This window comes from Lutra lutra, chromosome 8, assembly GCF_902655055.1.
Source record: "Lutra lutra chromosome 8, mLutLut1.2, whole genome shotgun sequence".
Classification (NCBI taxonomy): Eukaryota; Metazoa; Chordata; class Mammalia; order Carnivora; family Mustelidae; genus Lutra; species Lutra lutra.
The window spans coordinates 144,544,328-144,563,466 of record NC_062285.1 but is presented as its reverse complement, the minus strand read 5'-3'; the positions used below and the strand labels follow the sequence as shown (position 1 = coordinate 144,563,466).

Here is a 19,139-nt window from a genome sequence, read left to right as displayed (position 1 = left end):
TCGACCACCCCGGCTCGCCTCACCCCTGGCCGCAGGACAGCTCGCAGACCGCGGGCGGGCGCGCCCACCCGTCCACGTGACCGGCCCTCGAGACACGCCCCAGGGCCGTGCGCCCCCGCCTGCTCTCGACGCTTCTGGTTGGCCCCCGTGGGCCCCTCCCAGCTGCCTGTCTTTGGAGCGGCCCCGCCCAGAGAGACAGCTCATTGGTGTTCGCTCAGAGTAGGGGCGGGCACGGCGGAGACGCGCAGAACTTGGCCTTCGGAAAGGGTACCCGAACGGGATGACGGAGAGAGGCGAGCGGCGCCGCAAAAGGCCGAAAAGAGCCGGAGAGACCCGAGTATGACGAGAGCAGGGCAGGCTGGCCGGAAGCAGACCCGAGCGCAGCCGGAAGGAGCCGAGTTCGCCCGAAGGGGCCTGAGCGCGGCTGGACGTTGGGGATTCGCCCAGCCGGAGCCATGGCTGCCGAGGGGACAGCTGTGGCCGGAGGCGGGGCTGTTGGCGACCGGCTGGCCAAGGACAGCTTGCCGCAGTCTCAGTGCCCGGACGCGGCCCGGAACCGGCGGCGCGGCTCGTCGCTGTCGCGTGACGCCGAGCGCCGAGCCTACCAGTGCTGCCGGGAGTACTTGGGCGGGGCCTGGCGCCGAGTGCGGCCGGAGGAGCTGAGGGTTGACCCTGTGAGGTGGGAGGTCAGGGGTCAGCTCTCCGGAGCCAGAGCCGGGTCAGGGGTCGAGCTCGGCCCCGGGACCCCGCGTTGCTGCGGCTCCGGCGCGTGCGGGGCGGGGGGCGGGGGGCGGGGCCGGCTCGCCCCGGGGCGGACGCAGGGGGCGACCCGGGGCGCGCGGTGGCAGGTGCCGCCGGCCGCGGGCTGAGCTCACGCTGCTGTGGGTCTGCAGCGGAGGCCTCAGTAACCTGCTCTTCCGCTGCTCGCTGCCGGACCAGCTGCCCAGCGTGGGCAGGGAGCCCCGGGAGGTGCTGCTGCGGCTGTACGGGGCCATCCTGCAGGTGAGGACGGAGCCAGGGCCGCCGTGGCCCCGGCTTCGGGGCCTGCCCTCCCGCGTGGCGGGTGGCCGTCGCCCCATCGCGCCGCCGAGGGCGCGGAGGCCCAGGGGCTCAGGAGCTTGTAAATTCCGCTGGAGCCTGGCGCGGGCGTCTCCAGGCAATAGAGCAAGCGGCGGCGATGCTGGGAGGTCAGAGCAGACGCTCCTGTGTTGGCCTCCAGCCCCTCGTGACTCTGCCCCCGTGGTTGCCCACCTTCCTTCAGGGCGTGGATTCCTTGGTCCTCGAAAGTGTGATGTTCGCCATCCTGGCAGAGCGGTCGCTCGGGCCCCAGCTCTATGGAGTCTTTCCAGAGGGCCGGCTGGAACAGTACATCCCAGTAGGAGCCCAGCCCAGCCCGGCCCGGCCCTGACCTCCCCGAGGCACCTCCTGCCCCCAGCCCCTATCCCCCTTTCCAGTGTCGGCCCTCATGTCCCTTACCCCAGGTAGGGCATTTTCCCCAAGACCCTGACATCCCCCCCACCTCCGTTCCCCACCCCTTCCCCCTCCTGCCCCAGCCCCCTCACCACCCTGATAGGTTCCTGGGTGCAGAGCCGGCCACTGAAAACCTGTGAGCTTCGAGAGCCAGTGCTGTCAGCAGAAATCGCCACGAAGATGGCCCGGTTCCATGGCATGGAGATGCCGTTCACTAAGGAGCCCCACTGGCTGTTTGGGACCATGGAACGGTGAGTCCGGAGCCGCCTCAGGGCTTTTGCACACCTGTTCTGAACCCTGATCCTGCCAGTTACTACACTGGGCTGCAGCTGAATGTGTCCGTGACTGTCCACCTGAGTGGATCAGGTGTCCCAGTGTCTAGCATGGGACTCTCACACAGAACAGGCATCCAAGTAAGGCAGACAAGTCTGTCGGAACAGTGTTCCAGAGAAGCTCTCCAGTGATAGGAAAACGGGTAGGACAGCCCGGCCTGGGGAAATAGGAGGTAGGAAGGGATAACAGAGGGAGCATGTCTTATTCTTTGGACTTCAGGTACCTAAAGCAGATCCAGGACCTGCCCCCGACTGGCCTCCCCCAGATGAACCTGCTGGAGACATACAGCCTGAAGGATGAGATGGGCAACCTCAGGTGAGGGACGGCAGGGCAGGAGAACAGAAGAGCACAGCACAGGAACCAGTGCCAGGCACCTACTGGGGTGCCTTCCCAGGATTTACTGAGGGAGGGCTCAGGGCCTGGCCCACGGGGTGACCGACCCTCCTCTGGTCACTCTACTCAGGACCCATGCCCCCTGTTCTCCTACAGGAAATTGTTAGACTCTACCCCATCACCTGTGGTTTTCTGTCACAATGATGTCCAGGAAGGTAGGAGAAAGCACCGGCATCTCCTAAGGTGAGGGGGGCCAGAGGGCCCTGGAGTAACCGGAACTCCACCCCGTTTTCCCAGGGAACATCTTGCTGCTCTCAGAGCCAGGAAACACTGACAGACTCATGCTGGTCGACTTTGAGTACAGTAGTTACAACTACAGGTGAGGATAAGAGGATGGCCTCCATGGGTCTGTTCCCACAACAGCCTGGAAAACAGACTAGGCCTTCCTCTCTGCATCCCAGCTGCCCAGGGTATTTGGGGACTGAGTGTCCACCTTCTTCCCCCAGGGGCTTTGACATTGGGAACCATTTTTGTGAGTGGATTTATGATTATACTCACGAGGAGTGGCCTTTCTACAAAGCGCAGCCTGCAGACTACCCCACCCCGGGGCAGCAGGTATGTGACCGGAGGCTGGGGAGCGGGACCTGGCCTGTGAGGGAGGAGGAAGGTGAGGTCTGGAAAGAATGGTGAGAAAGGGTGTTCACTGGGAAATGTTCCGCAGTCTCCCCATTGTCTGACTCTGTCTGTCAACCTCAGCTCCATTTTATTCGCCATTACCTGGCAGAGGTCAAGAAAGGTGAGACCATCTCCCAAGAGGAGCAGAGGAAACTAGAAGAAGATTTGCTGGTAGAGGCTAATCGGTGAGCAGAGACGGGGCAGAGCGGCATGCAAGGGAAGAGGGGCTGAGGAGGAGGCTGGCAGGCCAGCTTCTGGGACTGCAGGTGGGGGCAGAGCGGAAGTGTCAGGACAGTGGTGGAGTTAAGGCAGTGGGGGAGAAGTTTGAGCTTTGGGGCTTGACCAGCCTGAGGGATGAGATCCAGGTAATGCCAAGTGTGCTCTGAACTCCTGTTTGTCCTGCCCTCCTTAGATATGCTCTGGCATCCCATTTCTTTTGGGGTCTCTGGTCTATTCTCCAGGCGTCTATGTCCACCATAGAATTCGGTTACTTGGTAAGTAACCCAGATGGGTGAGTTAGGTGGGAGGAGGGGGAACAACAGGGGCCTCATGTTCCCCAGGAAATCTGTGGGCAGACTTGGGGTGGGGTGGGGGAGGCAGGTGCTAGTCTCAAGCCTTCTCACAGGTCTTCTGGGGGGTTTCCTTCCCTAGGAGTACGCCCAGTCTCGCTTCCAGTTCTACTTCCAGCAGAAAGGACAGCTGAGCGTCTTCCCCTCATCCTGACTCTCCAGCCCCCAACTCAGATTGCTCCAGGAGCCTCCAGGGCGGGACCTTGGAGGGAGGCTCTGGGGACTGGGCTGAGCCCTGGAGTGAGCCTGGGCCTGAGGATGCCGACCTCTCTCCACAGCAGGCAGATGGTGGGAGAGAGCCCCTGGCTGTGTACCTTGAGACAATAAACAAGCTTCTTCCTTCACACCCAGTCCTAGCTCTGCTGCAGAAAGTACCAGCCAGGGAAAGCACACAGATTGACAGGAGTGATTGAGGCTGTGAGCCTTGTTTTCTCTGAAGAGGATGGCTGTTGGGTGCTCTGGGCTTGAGAGTCGTTAAGGGTCCACTGTGCCAGTTGGAGCCCCCTACCCTCCCCCTCCCTGGCCCCAGCTTAGAAGTGACACACACTAGAACGATTTGGGTGGCGGGCTAGGAGGTAATGAGGGTACAAAGAGGGCACTGGGGTGGGGCTGCCCTACCCTGAGCACTGGAGATCAGGGGACAGGCAGCACAGCTGACACTCTGATGACCTTTTCCCTACATTCAGCTATTTTTAGCTCCAATGCTGCCATCCTCACGTGAGACCCTTTGGGCCCCCCCAGGTTCCCAGACCTCTGAGCAATGTCAGCTTGCAGAAACCCGGCCCACCCCCACTCTGATTCCCACCACAGAGAGGAGGGGATTCTGGTTGCCGCCCCACATCTGTTTTCTCAACCCAAATTTGGGAGTGGGTGTCAGGTTCCCGGTGAGGGCGGGGCAGGGATGGCCAGGCCTGAAGGACATGGGGACACGGGCCAGAGCGACTGGCCCCACACGCGGACAGGAGCGAACCCAAACTGTGAGTGGACTGGGGGGCAACACGGGGCCACCCGTGGGGCTCAGAAGCCTAGACCACAGCAGGGGGCGAGGACGGTGCGGGGTCCCTTGCAGTTGGGTTGTCTGCCTCGCTCCAGATCAACTCTGCTTTCAGGGGCGCGTCTTGCCCCAACCCAGAGGCAGCCCTTCAACTGTCCTCGGGGCTTCTGAAGATTTCCCGGCTCGGCCCTCTTCCCGACCGCTGCCCCACCGTGGAGGAGCACGCCCGGAACGCGGGCGCGAGGGTTCCGCGGCCGTTGGTCGCGCTGCGGGGCCGGGGCCGGGGCCGGGGCCGAAGCCGGGGCGGGGGTCAGGGCCGAAGCGGGCGGCGGGCCTGGGGCGGCCGCTGGTGTAGCGCGGCCGGGGGCGGGGGTGGGGGCGCGGCCGGGGCTCAGGGGCCCTCGAGGCAGAGGGCGGCCGGAGGCGGGGCCAGCCCAAGTCCGCCCGCGCACCCTCCTGCCCTGCCCCCTCCCAGGTGAAGGCCAACCTCCGGGATGGCGGAAGCGCACCAGGCCGTGGCCTTCCAGTTCACGGTGACCCCAGATGGGGTCGACTTCCGGCTCAGTCGGGAGGCCCTAAAACACATCTACCTGTCCGGGATCAACTCCTGGAAGAAACGCCTGATTCGCATCAAGGTGGGAGCGGGTGGTTCTGGCTTCTTCCTCCCAGCAGCTGCAGGATAGAGTTTTCGCGAAGACAGAGGCCAGGTGTCAGCTGCTGCCCCATTGTCAAGACCTTCCACCCACACCTTGGTTGGCAGTTTGGCTGGGTGGCAGGCTCTAGCAGTGCAGAAACCAGAGGGGTGCTCAAGGTGTGGAGGGGAGACGGGCGTGCAAGGAGTAGCAGTGGGACCCAGTGAGTAATTGGGTGCTGCAGGAACGGGAGTGTGGAGGAGGGGAAGACCAGACATGAAGGAGGAACAGGAGCACAGCAGGTGAGGGAGGGAGGCGGCCTCCCAGGCAAAGACCAGGACCTCGCAGGTGCCCACCGTCATTTCTGCTGTAAGTGTGCCTGTTTCTGCCCCACAGAATGGCATCCTTAGGGGGGTGTACCCTGGCAGCCCCACCAGCTGGCTGGTTGTCGTCATGGCAACAGTGGGTTCTTCCTACTGCAAGGTGGACATCTCCATGGGGCTGGTCTGCTATATCCAGAGGTGCCTCCCTGAGGGGTAAGAAGAAGGGTGACAAGAGAGGGCTGGGCAGCCTCCAAGGCCAGGGTTCTTGAGCTGGGCACATTCAGGATAATAGCCACTGGAGGTCCTAGGGGCAGCCCTCCCTGGGGGCCACCATCATCTGAGTCCAACATTTTGGAAGTTGGTATGTAATGCATTCAGACAGGAGTGTGCCGGAGAATGGTCATCCATGCCTTCTCCAAGCTGGTTCACAACCATCAAAACTGAAGTCAGAATTTCCCTAAGGCTGACCTCAAGTGGATTCCTTGCAGCCCTGTCCCTTCTCTGACAGATGTGGCCCCTACCAGACCCCACAGACCCGGGAACTTCTCAGCATGGTCGTCTTCTCAACGGGCGTCTGGATGACAGGCATCTTCTTCTTCCGCCAAACCCTGAAACTGCTTCTTTCCTACCATGGCTGGATGTTCGAGATGCATGGCCAGACCAGCCACTTCACCAAAGTCTGGGCTGTGAGCAGAAGCCAGTGGACGGGTTCAGGCAACTGGTTTGAGACTCTGGGGGCCTCATTTGGGGTTCTAAGCTGGAGGGGAGAGGCAGGCAGGGCACTGGTGCCTGGTGCATAGGTTTGTCCTGGTTCTGAGGGTCGGGGGCCCAGCTCCTCAAGGGTTTGTGATTTGTTTCCTTTACTTCCCCTGGTTTTCACCAGAAACATTCTCTGCTCCGTATGCCCAGATCTGTGTCCGCCTTCTGTCCAGCCGGCGGCCCATGCTCTACAGCTTCCAGACATCCCTGCCCAAGCTTCCCGTGCCCAGCGTGCCGGCCACAATTCAGCGGGTAAGGGCCTGAATCAGACGTCCCCGTTGGGCAGGCTAGGCTGGACTCAGAGGACTTCTCCAAACTAAGGGACTGTCCCTTGCAAAGAGCGGGGTTGAGAGAAATGGGGCTGGGTTGGCAGAGAGTCAAGACAGAAGTAGTCATTGCCGTTTGGCCCCCATGCTGACCATGACTTGGCTGGACAGTACCTGGAATCTGTGCGGCCCTTGCTGGATGATGCGGAATACTACCGAATGGAGACGCTGGCCAAGGACTTCCAGGAGAAGACTGCCCCCAGGCTGCAGAAGTACCTGGTCCTCAAGTCATGGTGGGCAACTAACTATGTGAGTCCCCTCCTTGGCTTATCCTCACCCCCCTTGTGTCAGGGGCATCTGTCCCCTGCCCTCTGCCCCAGCACTAACTCTTCCCTTCCTCCTGCAGGTGAGTGACTGGTGGGAAGAGTACGTGTACCTGAGGAGCAGGGCGCCCCTTGTGGTGAACAGCAACTACTACGTCATGGTGCGGGTGGGCCTGGGGGCAGGGAAGATGGGGGAAATCTGGAATAGTCGGGAAGCAGTTTCAGGGTAGCAAGGGTCCTGAGGATCTGGGGAGTCCAATAGACCCACAGCCTGAACTATCACTGTCAGAGTCCCTCAGGCTCACTGCCCTGACCAGCCCAAGCTCTATCCCTTCCTGCCTTGGTTTTCTCACTGGCCTCCCAACCACAGGTTCCCAGCTGTCCTGACACCATCACTGGGAACTTCCTTCGTTGCGCCTTCCTGTCATGTTACTGTGTGGATCCCGAGCTGCTTCTCTTAGAGCTCACGAGGTCACGGTCTTCCCCTGACCCACATGACCAGCCCTTCTGCTCCCAGCACAGGCCTCAGCACAGCCACCGGTCTGCACAGCGGGCCACTCCTCTCCCACTGCCCAAAACACATTCCGAGTCATGTGCCGAAGTCCCCTCCTCCACAGAGCTGTCCTCCCAACCACTTACGTACAGCTTGCCCATGACAGAGGTTTTAAACTGTTTTTCAGTGGTAGAAACTCTGTGCTCAATGCAAAATAAACAAAACACGACCAAAGAAAATAGGCTATGAGAAAGCAGCTCCAAAGATTCAAGCTGGGCAGAGAGATGGCGTGACCAGTTATGCATTTCACCTCTGGCAGTGCACCCTGACCACGTGTGCAGGATGGACTGGGGAAAGGGATCAGGACCCCTCAGGTCCTTAGGCAGGGAGACCCAGGTGACACCAGGACAGAGAGATGCTGCTGCGCATCTGTCACACCCTGTGCAGGCTCCGCTCTCTCTCTGCAGGACTTCGTGCTCATCCAGAATACAAACATACAGGCAGCTCGCCTGGGAAACATCGTCCATGCTATGATCCTATATCGCCGTAAACTGGACCGGGAAGAGATCAAGCCTGTGAGTTGTGTGGGGTTGAGGGCACAGCAGGGAGAGGAGGCCTGAGTCTGAGCCATGCCGGGCCTTCCTCCCAGGTGATGGCGCAGGGCATTGTACCCATGTGCTCCTACCAGATGGAGAGGATGTTCAACACTACTCGGATCCCGGGCAAGGAGTCAGGTACTGGCCACCACCAGGGGCCCGTGGTGGGGCTCTCAGGACGGAGGCCCCTCCCTCCCAGGTCTGCGCCTCACATGGCTGACCCTTCTATCTGTGCGCCCATCACCAAGCATCCCGGGCATCTCAGGGTCAGGGAACTGGAAAAAATACTTGATTTGTGACCAGCAGGGCCCAGAACAGAGCCCCTGCTCCCCAGGACCTTCCAGGGCAGGGGTAGGTGGTCTGAAGAAGGGGTAGCGGGAGGAGCAGAGCTTCCCAGGAGCCCTTCACAGCCAGTGGAGTAGGAGAGGCTGCTTGCCGAGGGCGTGCTTCCTGACACGGGGACAGTGCGTGTACTTCCTGGAGCTTCGGCTTCCTCTTCTGTGAAGTGCTTTATGGGACCGTTGGCATTAAGCAAGAGAGATGGGAGCGCCCGGCACAGGGCCTGGCTTGGTGCCAGCACTTCCACTGCTGGGAAAGGAAAGCCCAGACGGAGGCCTGCGGGGGGACTGGGGGGCAGTGGGAACTGGGAGGTGTGCCCTGCCTCAGCCTTCCTGCCGCTTCTGTCCCAGACCTGCTGCAGCACCTCTCGGACAGCAGGCACGTGGCTGTCTACCACAAGGGCCGCTTCTTCAAGGTGTGGCTCTACGAGGGCTCCCAGCTGCTCAAGCCTTGCGACCTAGAGATGCAGTTCCAGAAGATCCTGGATGACCCCTCCCCACCTCAGCCTGGGGAGGAAAAGCTGGCAGCCCTCACTGCAGGGGGAAGGTACCAGGGCCCCATGAGAAGAGGAGCTCGGTCCTGCATGCCACCCTGGAACTTGGGGCCACGGGCATGACTGAGGGAGGCACGTGCTGGCAGGGTGCCCTCTGCCCAAGCCAGGCCCCTCTGTGGTGAGGAGGATGGTGGGCAACGGCAGACGGCGCATCTAGCCACATGCGACTGGGCGGGGACTAGGTGGGAGTGTGTGGAGGACAGGGACATCTGCCAGGACAGCCTGGCACCCCCAGCACTGGGCCCTGCCGAGTCCTGAGAGGTGTCCTTTGCTGCTGCCCAGTGACCCCACACTCACCCTGCCCTTGTGCCCCCAGAACGGAGTGGGCACAGGCACGCCAGGCCTTCTTCAGCTCTGGCAAGAACAAGGCCGCTTTGGATGCTATCGAGCGTGCTGCTTTCTTCGTGGCCCTGGATGAGGAGTCTCCCCACTATGACCCCGAAGACGAGGCCAGCCTCAGCCTCTATGGCAAGGCTCTGCTACATGGCAACTGCTACAACAGGTATGGCACCCCAGCCCCACGGCAGGCCCCCCGCTCCTTCCCCGTCTCGGTGCTGCATCTCTGGCCTCCTTTCCTGCAGGTGGTTTGACAAGTCTTTCACTATCATCGCTTTCAAGAATGGCCAGCTGGGCCTCAACACGGAACACGCGTGGGCAGACGCACCTATCATAGGGCATCTCTGGGAGGTAATGGGCCCTCAGAGGGGTCCTGCAGGGCAGGCTGGGTGCGGGGTGTGAGGGTGGCTTCTCAGCCTGACCTTCTCCCTGCAGTTTGTCCTGGGCACTGACACCTTCCACCTGGGCTACACGGAGACCGGGCACTGCCTGGGCAAGCCAAACCCCATGCTTATGGCTCCCCAGCGGCTGCATTGGGACATTCCTGAGCAGGTGTGCAGGCCAAGAGGGGACAGGGATGGGCATGTGAGAGTGGCAAGTACCTGGGACGCTCTCAGGGGGTGGGACAGGAGCTTCTCAGAGTCCAGACTGGCCATGCAGAGAACAGCGATCCTGGGACCATCAGTTAGTGAAAGACATGAGGCATGAGACTCGTCCACAGAGCACCCGTTTGTGTCTCCCTCTTCCCACAAAGCCCAGCGTGGCCTCTGGGGATGGAGGCCCCTCAGGTTGCCCTCTGTGTCTGAAGATGTTGAAGGCTCACCGAGACCTGCCCAGCCTCACTGCTTGGAGAGCTCTGCCCCCAGCTGACCCTTCCATATCTTGGCAGTGCCGGGCCATCATCGAGAGCTCCTACCAGGTGGCCAAGGCACTGGCAGACGACGTGGAGCTGTACTGCTTCCAGTTCCTGCCGTTTGGCAAAGGCCTCATCAAGAAGTGTCGTACCAGCCCGGACGCCTTCGTGCAGATTGCCCTGCAGCTGGCCCACTTCCGGGTAGGAGCCCTGCCGGGCTGCTAAGGGGCAGGGTGGCACCAGCCTCACCTGCCAGATTCACGCCTCTGTGCTCCTCAGGACAGGGGCAAGTTCTGCCTAACCTATGAAGCCTCCATGACCAGGATGTTCCGGGAGGGACGGACCGAGACCGTGCGTTCCTGTACCAGCGAGTCCACGGCCTTTGTTCAGGCCATGGTGGAGGGGTCCCACATGGTGAGCCCCCCAAACCCTCCACCTCCTGCCCACCTTGAGGGGCAGGGCTACTCTTCACTGTTCCGCTTCTGCTCCCCAGAAAGCAGACCTCCAAGATCTCTTCCGGAAGGCTTCAAAGAAACACCAGAACATGTACCGCCTGGCCATGACAGGGTGTGGGATAGATAGGCACCTCTTCTGCCTTTACCTGGTCTCCAAGTACCTGGGGGTCAGCTCCCCTTTCCTGGCTGAGGTCAGCATTGTTGATGGGTGTGTCCCCTCTCCCCATGGCCTCTCCTGAGGGGGCACGGCCTATCCTCTGCCCGGATCCCCAGAAATTGCCCTTGAGGGCTGGAGCCAGCTTTCCTGCTCCACACCCCTTCCAGGCCTGTGGTCCTGTTTCTCAGTAGGTGGTTCTCATGAGGGTGGACGCACAACTATGATGGCTCTCAGGTGGTGACAGTACTTTGGGAAAAGTGAAGAGGCTGCAGAATGAGGCTGGGCAGAGGGAACCTCCAGGGCCCAGATACTGCGGCAGGGGCATGGGTGGACAAAGAGCAGCAGCAGGAGGGGAGGGAGCAGAGCCGAGGGAGGGACAGGCCAGTAGGAGAGGAGGCCTGGGGGGACAGTTAGGTCATGTGGGCCTCAAGGGTTTTGTGCAAATGCTGTCATGGTGAGAACAGATGAGGGAAGGAGTGGGAGGGGGGACGTGTAGCAGCAGTCGGCAGTTGGGAAGTCTGTGCTTCTGCGCTGGTGCTCAGGTATCACCGGTCAGCAGGTTGAGTGCTGAGTGGGTGGCATTTCACGCATGGTGCCTCACTGCTGTGATCTCCCTGTTACAGGTGCTCTCAGAACCCTGGCGCCTCTCCACCAGCCAGACTGCTCAATTCCAGATCCGTATGTTTGACCCGGACAAGTACCCCAAACACCTGGGTGCCGGTGGTGGCTTTGGCCCTGTAAGTGCCCTTGAAAGGAGATAGCTGAGCAGGACTGGGCCCCAGCGGTCTCAGGGGAGAGTACAGAGCCCTGAAGTCAGACCAGGGCCAGGAGCATAGCCCTGGGCTTGCCCTGCGTAGAAAGAGAATGGATAGCTATCAACCCAGGAACTAAAGACACTCTCTGGAGAGAGGCAGTGAGCTTGAACCTCCTGAGACAAACACAATATCCTGGACCCCTGGTAGCGTCCAGACCTGCAGTAGGCAGAGCTCCTCAGTTTTCACACTGTTGCCTGGAAAGGTTCCTGACCTCAGGGGAAATGCAGCATGTGGGGTGGGGCCCCTTCCTGGGCATCTTGTGGGGACAGCAAGCATGACATCAGCTTTCGGATCTGCAAGGTTTGGTTTACTTCTTTACCCCTCGCGCTGCCCTCAGGTGGCAGATGACGGCTATGGGGTTTCCTACATGATTGCGGGCGAGAACACCATCTTTTTCCACATCTCCAGCAAGTTCTCAAGCTCAGAGACAGTGAGTCTCTCCCGCTCCTGCTCGGGCCTGAGGAGGGGGTACTACCTGGGCCCTTTCTGGCTGGGGAAGAGTCCTTGGTTGTGGGGACAGAGGGACAGGGCCTCACCTGAAGGGTTGGTCTGAGCTCTTGGCTCCTGCAGAATGCCCAGCGCTTTGGGAACCACATCCGCCAAGCTCTGCTGGACATCGCTGATCTTTTCCAAGTTCTCCAGGCTGACAGCTGAGGGCTGGAGAAATGCCAGCTGCCCTTTCATCCCCACACTGTGGAAGAAGGGGCCTGTGGTCGGCTCACAGGCGTAAGGGGTGGCCATGCACAGGTGTCCAGCCTCCAGGGACAGCTCTGGCAGCAGGCACTCCCAAACAGACGCTGCTCCCTGAGGGCCCAGGTGGTGGAAGTGGGGTTGGAGCAGGGAGGGAATTTTGACTTTTTTTTCTTGCTAGACACTAATAAAGATAAGCCTCTGTAATTCTCTCTTAGCTCTTAGGTACCTGTGTTTTATTTGGGAACTAGGAGGCCCTCCCCTGCCCAAGCTCAGGCCAGCGAGGTAGCAGGGGAGATGGGGCTGGGAGGCTGAGAGGCTTGTGACCTACTTTGCAATGCATGTTGCTCCTGAGGTCACTGCCGTCCACACCCACTGGGACCAAACTCTTGTTTCACAACCTTCACCTGTTCCCTGGGGCCCCTTCTGTTTGTCTGCCAGAGAGTGGGGCCCAGCTGCCAGTTCCATGAACGGTCATGCCCTCTGCACACCACTGGGCTGGACCACAGCCCTGTGGAGGCCCATGGCCGCCTCCTGGCTATAGGGAAGGGCTAGAATCCCAGGCTCTCCGTCCACACACCAAGTGGTCATGTCTGTGAGAGGGCACACAGTATAATCTGGAGCAACACATGCTCCTTCCCTCAGGTTGACTTTCTGCATTGAAATAACATTAAAAGTAAACACAAATTGTTTTCTGGAAAGTGTAAGAAGGCACTTAATTCCTACTGCTGCGTGCGAGAGGGGACCCGGGTCCTAGCACTCTGCTTGTTGCCGAGAACCCAGGAACGAATTCATACAGTCCCGGGCCTTCTCTTCTGAACTACCATTGATTGCACACCACCCCCTGCCCGGTGCTGTGCTGGGGATTCGGTGCTGAGCAAGGCACATGCCGTGTGGAATTCACTATTAGGTCAAACAGGCATGGATTCGGGGATGGAGAGGCTAGCATGGGAACCAGCAGCCTTTTGGAATAATTCACTTAGTACTTATTCATGCTATAATCAGTTAGGCACTGGCATACAGTAGAAAATAAAACTGGCCAAAACAGTCCCTCCCCCTGGGGCTTAGAGTCTAGTGGGAAGACAGGCATTAAACAAGAAGAACGAGTAAATTATATAGTAAGGCAGATGGTAATAAGTGCTAAGGAGAAAAGTAATGGGCGGGAGCAATGGAGGGGTGAGTGGCAATTTCAGACAGGGTTGGGAAGGCAGACTTCCTGAGCGGGGCTATCTGACTTTGACCGGGAGGGAGGGTTCAGAGTGGACAGCCAGGGCCAGAGCTTCCAGGTGGCAGGTGCCGGCTGCAGTGCAGGAACAGTACCAGAGGGGCTGTGGCTAGCGTGGAGGTAGTGGAGGGAGAGCAGGAGGGGACAGGTGGATCGGGGCCTCAAGGGCCTCATATGCCAGGCTCTGGCTTGTCTGAATAATGGGAAAAGCCACTGAGGTGAGAACAGAGGGTGATCTAATCTGCCCTAAATCTTAATGGGATCATTCTGGCCAGCCAGAATGACATTAGAACAACGTAGGGGGCAGTGAAGACAGAAACAAGGAGACCTGTCTGTACCTCTCGGCGGCAGGGGAGGGGGGCCAGGTTGGGATAAATGATGGGACTTAAACTACCAAAAGGAGACTCAGGATACAAGAACGTCAATGTAGGTCTTAAAACCTGACAGGCATCAAAGACAATTCACATTTTCTACTTTGGGTGCTTGAGTGATTAGATGAGATTTTTAAATGTTGAGTTTGATGTGTCTATAGGAGGTATTCGTGAAATTGGCTCAAGCTCCTCAAAATATAAATTGAAAACTAAGAAGATGTAGGCTCCTGAGAGCAGCTTTGAAGAGAGCACATGAGAGGATTCCCAGGGCAGAGGCTCCTAATCGCCTCTGAATCTCGGTGAGAAGCTTACGAATCTCAGCTCACAGAATGTTCCGTTCTGCACTAGAACTTTCTTGGGCTCCCAAGAATCTCTTCACAGACTGGGCCACACAGAGTACCTGTGTCACCTACCCTGGGGGAGTGTGTGGGTTTTGGTAGGCTTCTGGGCACACCAGCCCACCCAGCCTTGGGAGAGCAGTGAGCAGAGTCTTCCAAAAAGCTGGCTTTCCATTAATGCTGAAATCCAAGTGTTTTTTGTGTGTTTTTTTTTTAATCGGATTTTTTCTTGGTTAAGAAAGGTAAGAAGGGAAACCATAATGCTAACCCAAGGTAAAAACCTCAGCGACAACCCATCGAACCATAAGCTACTTGTAGCCCTGGGGTTTGCGGGTCGGCACTAGGCACTAGGTCAGGCCGGCGGCGGTAACAGACAAATCCCGACACCCTCAAAGCTTAGCCCGACAGAAGTCGAACCCTCGCTCACTTGGCTGAGAGGAAGACTCTGCTACACACCACTACTCAGAGGCTGACGAAAGGCCTGCCCGCCTCAGGCTGGTCCCAGGTTGCCCTGCACAGCAACGCCCAGCAGGTACACGGGGAAGAGAGCAAGGGATCCGGCCTGGTGGTGACACAGAGCGTCCGCACCACACCCACCGGCCAGGGCTCCCAGCGCGGGGGAGACTGGAGGACACAGCCTGGCTAGGAAACGCCCGGTGAGAAACGGCCGGTTCATGGGGAGGCCGGGCTGACACCCCCGCGCGTCCCGGGAACCCGTCCTTCCTGGCCTGGGCTCTGCGGGCGCTTCGGACAGCCACCTCACCTGCGAGGCCAAACCGCCCTCCGAGCCTCCTCCGCCCCTCCGGAAGAGTCCGTTCCCGGAAGGAAGCTTTGCCACGCGCTTGCCTTCGCCTTCACGGAACCTCTGCTCATCCCGGCGCACGCCGGCGTCGCCCGCGAGAGCGCCTCCCGGTGCGCGATTCTCCGCGGGGCCGCGGCAGGAATCAGCTCCCGGCAACCCAAGCCGACGGACGCGCCCCGAACGCTCGGGCTCAACCGTGTCTGCTACTCTGCAAGCGGGCGGCGACCGATCAGATCCCTGAGAGGAAACTGGAGTCCTCCTCCCGAACGGGCTTCCCCCCCACCGCCCCCGTCCCGGCCTGGCATCACCCTCGGGCCCAACCCCCGCCCCTTCCTCCCTCACCTCCCCCAAAACCAAGCCCGCTCAAGTCCACCTTCTGGACGGCTCTGAGGGGGTGACCGTCCCTGCCCTGCGACCCCCGCACCTCGGCCGTCATTCGCCCGAGCAGCCTGCTCACCTCTCGCTCCAGCAGCCGGCAGCCCGGGAGACCCCGTCCCCGAGCCGCTTCTCCGCTTCCGGCCCCTCCAAGCCGTCGGTGGCCCCAGACTGCGCCCCTCGCACCGGCCCGCGGAGGCCGTCTCTCCGGTCTCCTCCGGACTGCCGCGGCGGGAGCAGCCGCTCTCGGCGCCGAGCGGCGGTCTTGCCCGCCCCGCCCTGGGGACCGCCAGGGCTCTCTCCTCCCGACCGCGGGTCCCTGAGGGCGGACAGCTGCACGACGTCCGCAGGCGCGGTCGTCAAGACGGAGAACGTCTGGGCCTGAACTAACGCTTACTAGCACCTGCTGGGCCAAGTGCTGTCCCGGACACTGGGGACGCGGTGGTCAGGAGGACCGGGCCCTGCGTGCAAGGCCTTGCTCTGGCGAACCGCGGAGAAGAACACAACCATCAGGTCCACGAGAGGACCCTCCCTTCAGTTCCTCTCTCCCTCCACCTCAGCCACCGCTAGTTCGGGCAAGAGCCCCTGGGGCGACCCCGCCCCTTCCGCTCTGGAGACCAGCCAATGAGACCTCGAGGCCGAGACTCGAGGACCAGCCAGAGGGCGGCACACTCACGTGTTTGCGGCCCAGCCCCTTCCGCTCCGGGACACTGGCCAATGAGGGCGAGAAATCATCTCCAGGGGGCGGGTCTGCTAACGGAAAGGGGCGGGGTTCCGTGGCCAGTTCCGGCCGCGTGCTCCCCACCACACAGGTGGGTCGCAGATCCCCACGAGAGGAGCGCAGGCGGTGCTTGAGGTGAGCGAGGCCCGCCCAGCCACGGGTCCCTGGCCCTCCCTGCTCCTCCTGCCCACCAGGGCCACGAAGTCCCCGAGCTGTGCCCGCCGCCTCACCCGGTATCCCGCCCTCACCCGTCCCCTCGCCACGGGCCGCTCGTCACCCCCCACACCCCTGTCACCCCAGCCCCTGTCCCCCACACCCCGTTCTTACCCCAGTCTCCTCGGCCCCCACAACCCCTCAGCCCAGTCTCCTCCTCCTCTACCCGTCACCCCAGTATTCTTGCCCCCTCACCCCAGTCTCTTCGCCCCCCACACCCCATTCTCACCCCAGCACCTCACCCCCACCACATCCCCTCACCCATCTCCTCTCCCCTCACACCCCTCCTCACCCCAGCCCCCAGCCCCAACACCCCACCCTCACCCACCACACCTGACCCTTGCCCCAGTCTCTACACCCCCCTCACTCCAGCCTCCCCCCTGCTCCACACCTCAATCTGCTCGCCCCCACACCCCATTCTCACCCCAGCCCCCTCCCCTACCTCCTCACCCCAGTCTCTTCACCTGCCACACCCCTCCTCACTCTAGTCTCCTTGCCCCCCATACCCACCCCAACACACCCTCACCCCCACACACCACCCTCACCCCCCCTCAGGCCTCCTCACCCCATCTCCTCACCTCCCAAACCCCGCTTTCACCCCAGTTCCCTCACCCCACATATCCAGATCTCTTACACTGCACGTTCCAGACTCTGAACTCTCCCATACGACCTGACCCTCTCACCTGTTGCTCCCTCACCTGGAACACCTGCACTCCACACACCACACACTCCTTCTCCTCCGACTCCAGGACTCCCACCACACATGCACATGCCGTTCCTGTGCTGCTCACATGCATGTGCCCCTCACAAAGAATCTCTGACCCGAGAGCCCCACTTGTCCTTTCCCAGTTCTCATTTCCAGGGGGATCCCAGCCTCTGCCAAACTCTTCAGACCAGGTAAGACCCTGAGACTACAACCAGGACTCCAGGCCCATGAGCTCTGCACACCTCTGGAGTCTCTACTCCCCAGGACCCCTGTGACCTCCAGCCCTTCACACCCAAAGTGATTCTTAAGCCTGTCCTCTCCCGCTCCCACACTCCCTCTGCTCTCCTAACCCCATTAGTTTGCTGTTACTCTCATTCCCTTGGGCTTTGGCACTGGACTAACCCTCCTTTCCATCCTAGTCTTGCTCACCTGCAGCAACCTTATCAGGAAGGAAAGCCATGGACTCCTAGCCCCTGGTCTTCCTCCAACAGTCTTCCTCCACCCCAGCTCATCCCCGCTCCCGGGATCTGCTCATCCCACCTCTGAAATCCAACATCACTCTGGTCACAACCTCCATCCCCAGTCCACCTGCCCCCCCCCCCCAACTACATGGCCTCCATGCTTCTGCTTTGTCCCCACCCATCATCTTCACACCTCTTAATCCACTCTCTTACCTGTGCCCTCACTTTGCCCGTCCACCACACTCATTTCAAAATCCCAAGCCAGCTACACTCCATCCCTTTTCTCTGTGCTACCCTAGCGTCCTAAGGGTCCTGTGCAGCCATGTGTCCCCAGCTACACAACCACTGCTTCTCTGCTGCATATCCAAGTGTCTCTAGTGAGGTGCTCAGCTTTGCCAAACCCATATCATTCTCCTGAAACCAAGAATGTCTGTTAGGAGAAGAACCTTTTCATTGCCATTTGTGGGTGAGCTAGAGACCTCAGGTCTGAACCTGGACCACCTGGACCCTTACCTACCATTTCTAGGGTAAAGTGACCTTTTTCCTGTCTGAAACCAGCCCATGCACCATCAATTACCCTTTCTCCTGTTTTCAGCCTTCTCTGTTCAACTAAGTTCTTTCACATAAACCTAAAGACAGGCAAGTCTCTGCCTTTATAGATTAAAAAAGAGAAATCCTTCCCTCTATCATCCTGTCATTTATCTCCTATTTCTCCTACCTGTCTCAACTGAATCTGCATGCCCTATCTATTTTGCCTAATGCTCTGTTAATTCTTTATTCTTGGAATTCTTGTTGTCATTGTTACTGTTACTCAGTTACTCACTGAGACCTGACACCCAAATAAAAGGTCTTAAATTCACTGGGCCCTTTTGTAATATTTGACACTGGTGTAATATCTCACAACTTAAAAACGAAAGATACCTGTAACTTCACATTACATTCCAGCTACTGGCCCTTTCTTTGCTTCTCTTTGAACCAGAACACACAAGTTTTACTTACTTCTCTTCCCTTCTCTGTAAACATATTGCAGTCAGGCTTTTGTCCCTGCTGCCCCATGAAAACAGCTTCTGTCAAGTTTGCCAGTGACCTTCAGATTGTCGAATCCACGATCACTTTTTTTCCTTATGCTACTTTATATGAGACACAATTGATCTCTCTTTGTTTACTTTCTTCACTTGACTTCCAAGACTTGCTGCTGCTTTTCAGTCTCCTTTGCTGGTTCCTCTTCTTCCCAAATTCCCAAATTGGAGAGCTCCGATTTCCTTTCCATCCACCCTCACTGCCTAGGAGACCTCAGCTAGTCCCATGGCCTTAAGTGTCATCTGTACCCCAGTGACTACCCAATACAGATGTTCAGCCAGGCTTTTCGCAACACTACAGATACATATTTCTACTTGGATGTCAGCACATACTGTTGGCTCCATGTTTCCAGCAAATTCAGAATCCGGTCACTTCTCACTACTGCCACTTCTAACATTCTAGTCCAAGCCCTGTCATCCCTTACCTGGAGTTCTGCCACAGCCTCCTCTCTGCTTCACCGTCCCCATCCCAGTCTGTTTTCAGCATTGCAGCCAGAGTGATCGTTTGACATATTTGTTTGTTTTAGAGAGAGACGGTGAGCACGTGTGTGTAAGCGGGGCTGGTGGGCACAGGAAGAGAGAATCATAAGCAGGCCCACACCCAGCGCGGACCCAGGGGCTTGACCCCACGCATGACCCTGAGATCATGACCTGAGCTGAAACCAAGTGTCAGACGCTCCCAGAGAAATCCTTTTAAATCATAATTCAAATCGTGTCACTCCCTCAAATTTCTCTAATATCTCCTCCGCTCACTCAGAATTAAAGTCAAAGTCTTCTATAAACTGCAGTATCCTCCCCAGCTTCTCATCCTCATCTCCTAACATCCTGCCCTCTTTCGTTCCTCTCCAGCACTTCTAGCCTTCTTGTTCTTCTCAAGCACAGCT

The 19,139-nt window shown here is 59.1% G+C and overlaps 4 protein-coding genes across 8 annotated transcripts in view; 3 read left to right on the top strand and 1 right to left on the bottom strand.

Annotated features, from left to right (window-relative positions):
- The first annotated feature begins 347 nt into the window (after positions 1-347).
- Positions 348-3,724, top strand: CHKB (choline kinase beta). 2 transcript variants are annotated; one of them, XR_007129426.1, is made up of 11 exons: positions 348-679; positions 894-1,002; positions 1,262-1,375; positions 1,588-1,721; positions 2,023-2,118; positions 2,293-2,351; positions 2,434-2,515; positions 2,643-2,751; positions 2,921-2,996; positions 3,224-3,305; positions 3,463-3,523. XR_007129426.1 is itself a non-coding variant. In XM_047741316.1 (11 exons), exons 1-11 carry the CDS (start codon positions 456-458, stop codon positions 3,532-3,534), a joined length of 1,185 nt encoding a protein of 394 aa, XP_047597272.1. In that variant the 5' UTR covers positions 348-455; the 3' UTR covers positions 3,535-3,724. The 2 variants fall into 2 exon arrangements, 1 of the variants encoding a protein (XP_047597272.1); XM_047741316.1 differs by having other exon boundaries at positions 2,893-2,996; positions 3,463-3,724.
- A 154-nt stretch (positions 3,725-3,878) lies between these two features.
- On the top strand, positions 3,879-12,181 carry CPT1B (carnitine palmitoyltransferase 1B). Of its 2 annotated transcripts, none has more exons than XM_047741315.1 (19): positions 3,879-4,357; positions 4,850-5,009; positions 5,403-5,542; positions 5,838-6,015; positions 6,239-6,340; positions 6,526-6,663; positions 6,761-6,838; positions 7,638-7,745; positions 7,820-7,904; positions 8,456-8,651; positions 8,975-9,160; positions 9,240-9,345; positions 9,430-9,546; positions 9,884-10,048; positions 10,127-10,261; positions 10,341-10,493; positions 11,083-11,196; positions 11,612-11,704; positions 11,845-12,181. In XM_047741315.1, exons 2-19 carry the CDS (start codon positions 4,869-4,871, stop codon positions 11,926-11,928), a joined length of 2,319 nt encoding a protein of 772 aa, XP_047597271.1. In that variant the 5' UTR covers positions 3,879-4,357; positions 4,850-4,868; the 3' UTR covers positions 11,929-12,181. The 2 variants fall into 2 exon arrangements, with proteins under 2 accessions (XP_047597271.1, XP_047597270.1); XM_047741314.1 differs by having other exon boundaries at positions 9,749-10,048.
- A 1,916-nt stretch (positions 12,182-14,097) lies between these two features.
- Positions 14,098-16,806, bottom strand: LOC125107027 (uncharacterized). Its single transcript, XM_047741585.1, has 4 exons — positions 16,708-16,806; positions 15,748-15,925; positions 15,158-15,461; positions 14,098-14,908 (listed from the first exon to the last, which is right to left on the bottom strand). Exons 1-4 carry the CDS (start codon positions 16,804-16,806, stop codon positions 14,389-14,391), a joined length of 1,101 nt encoding a protein of 366 aa, XP_047597541.1. The 3' UTR covers positions 14,098-14,388.
- Positions 15,433-19,139, top strand: part of SYCE3 (synaptonemal complex central element protein 3) — a 29,408-nt gene continuing 25,701 nt past the window's right edge. Inside the window, exons 1-2 of one of the 3 annotated variants that reach the window (XM_047741312.1) lie at positions 15,433-15,931; positions 16,859-16,906. The gene's annotated coding sequence lies outside the window, so the exon portion shown is untranslated. The remainder of the gene's footprint in view (positions 15,932-16,858; positions 16,907-19,139) is intronic. The other 2 variants (XM_047741313.1, XM_047741311.1) reach the window with 2 other exon arrangements.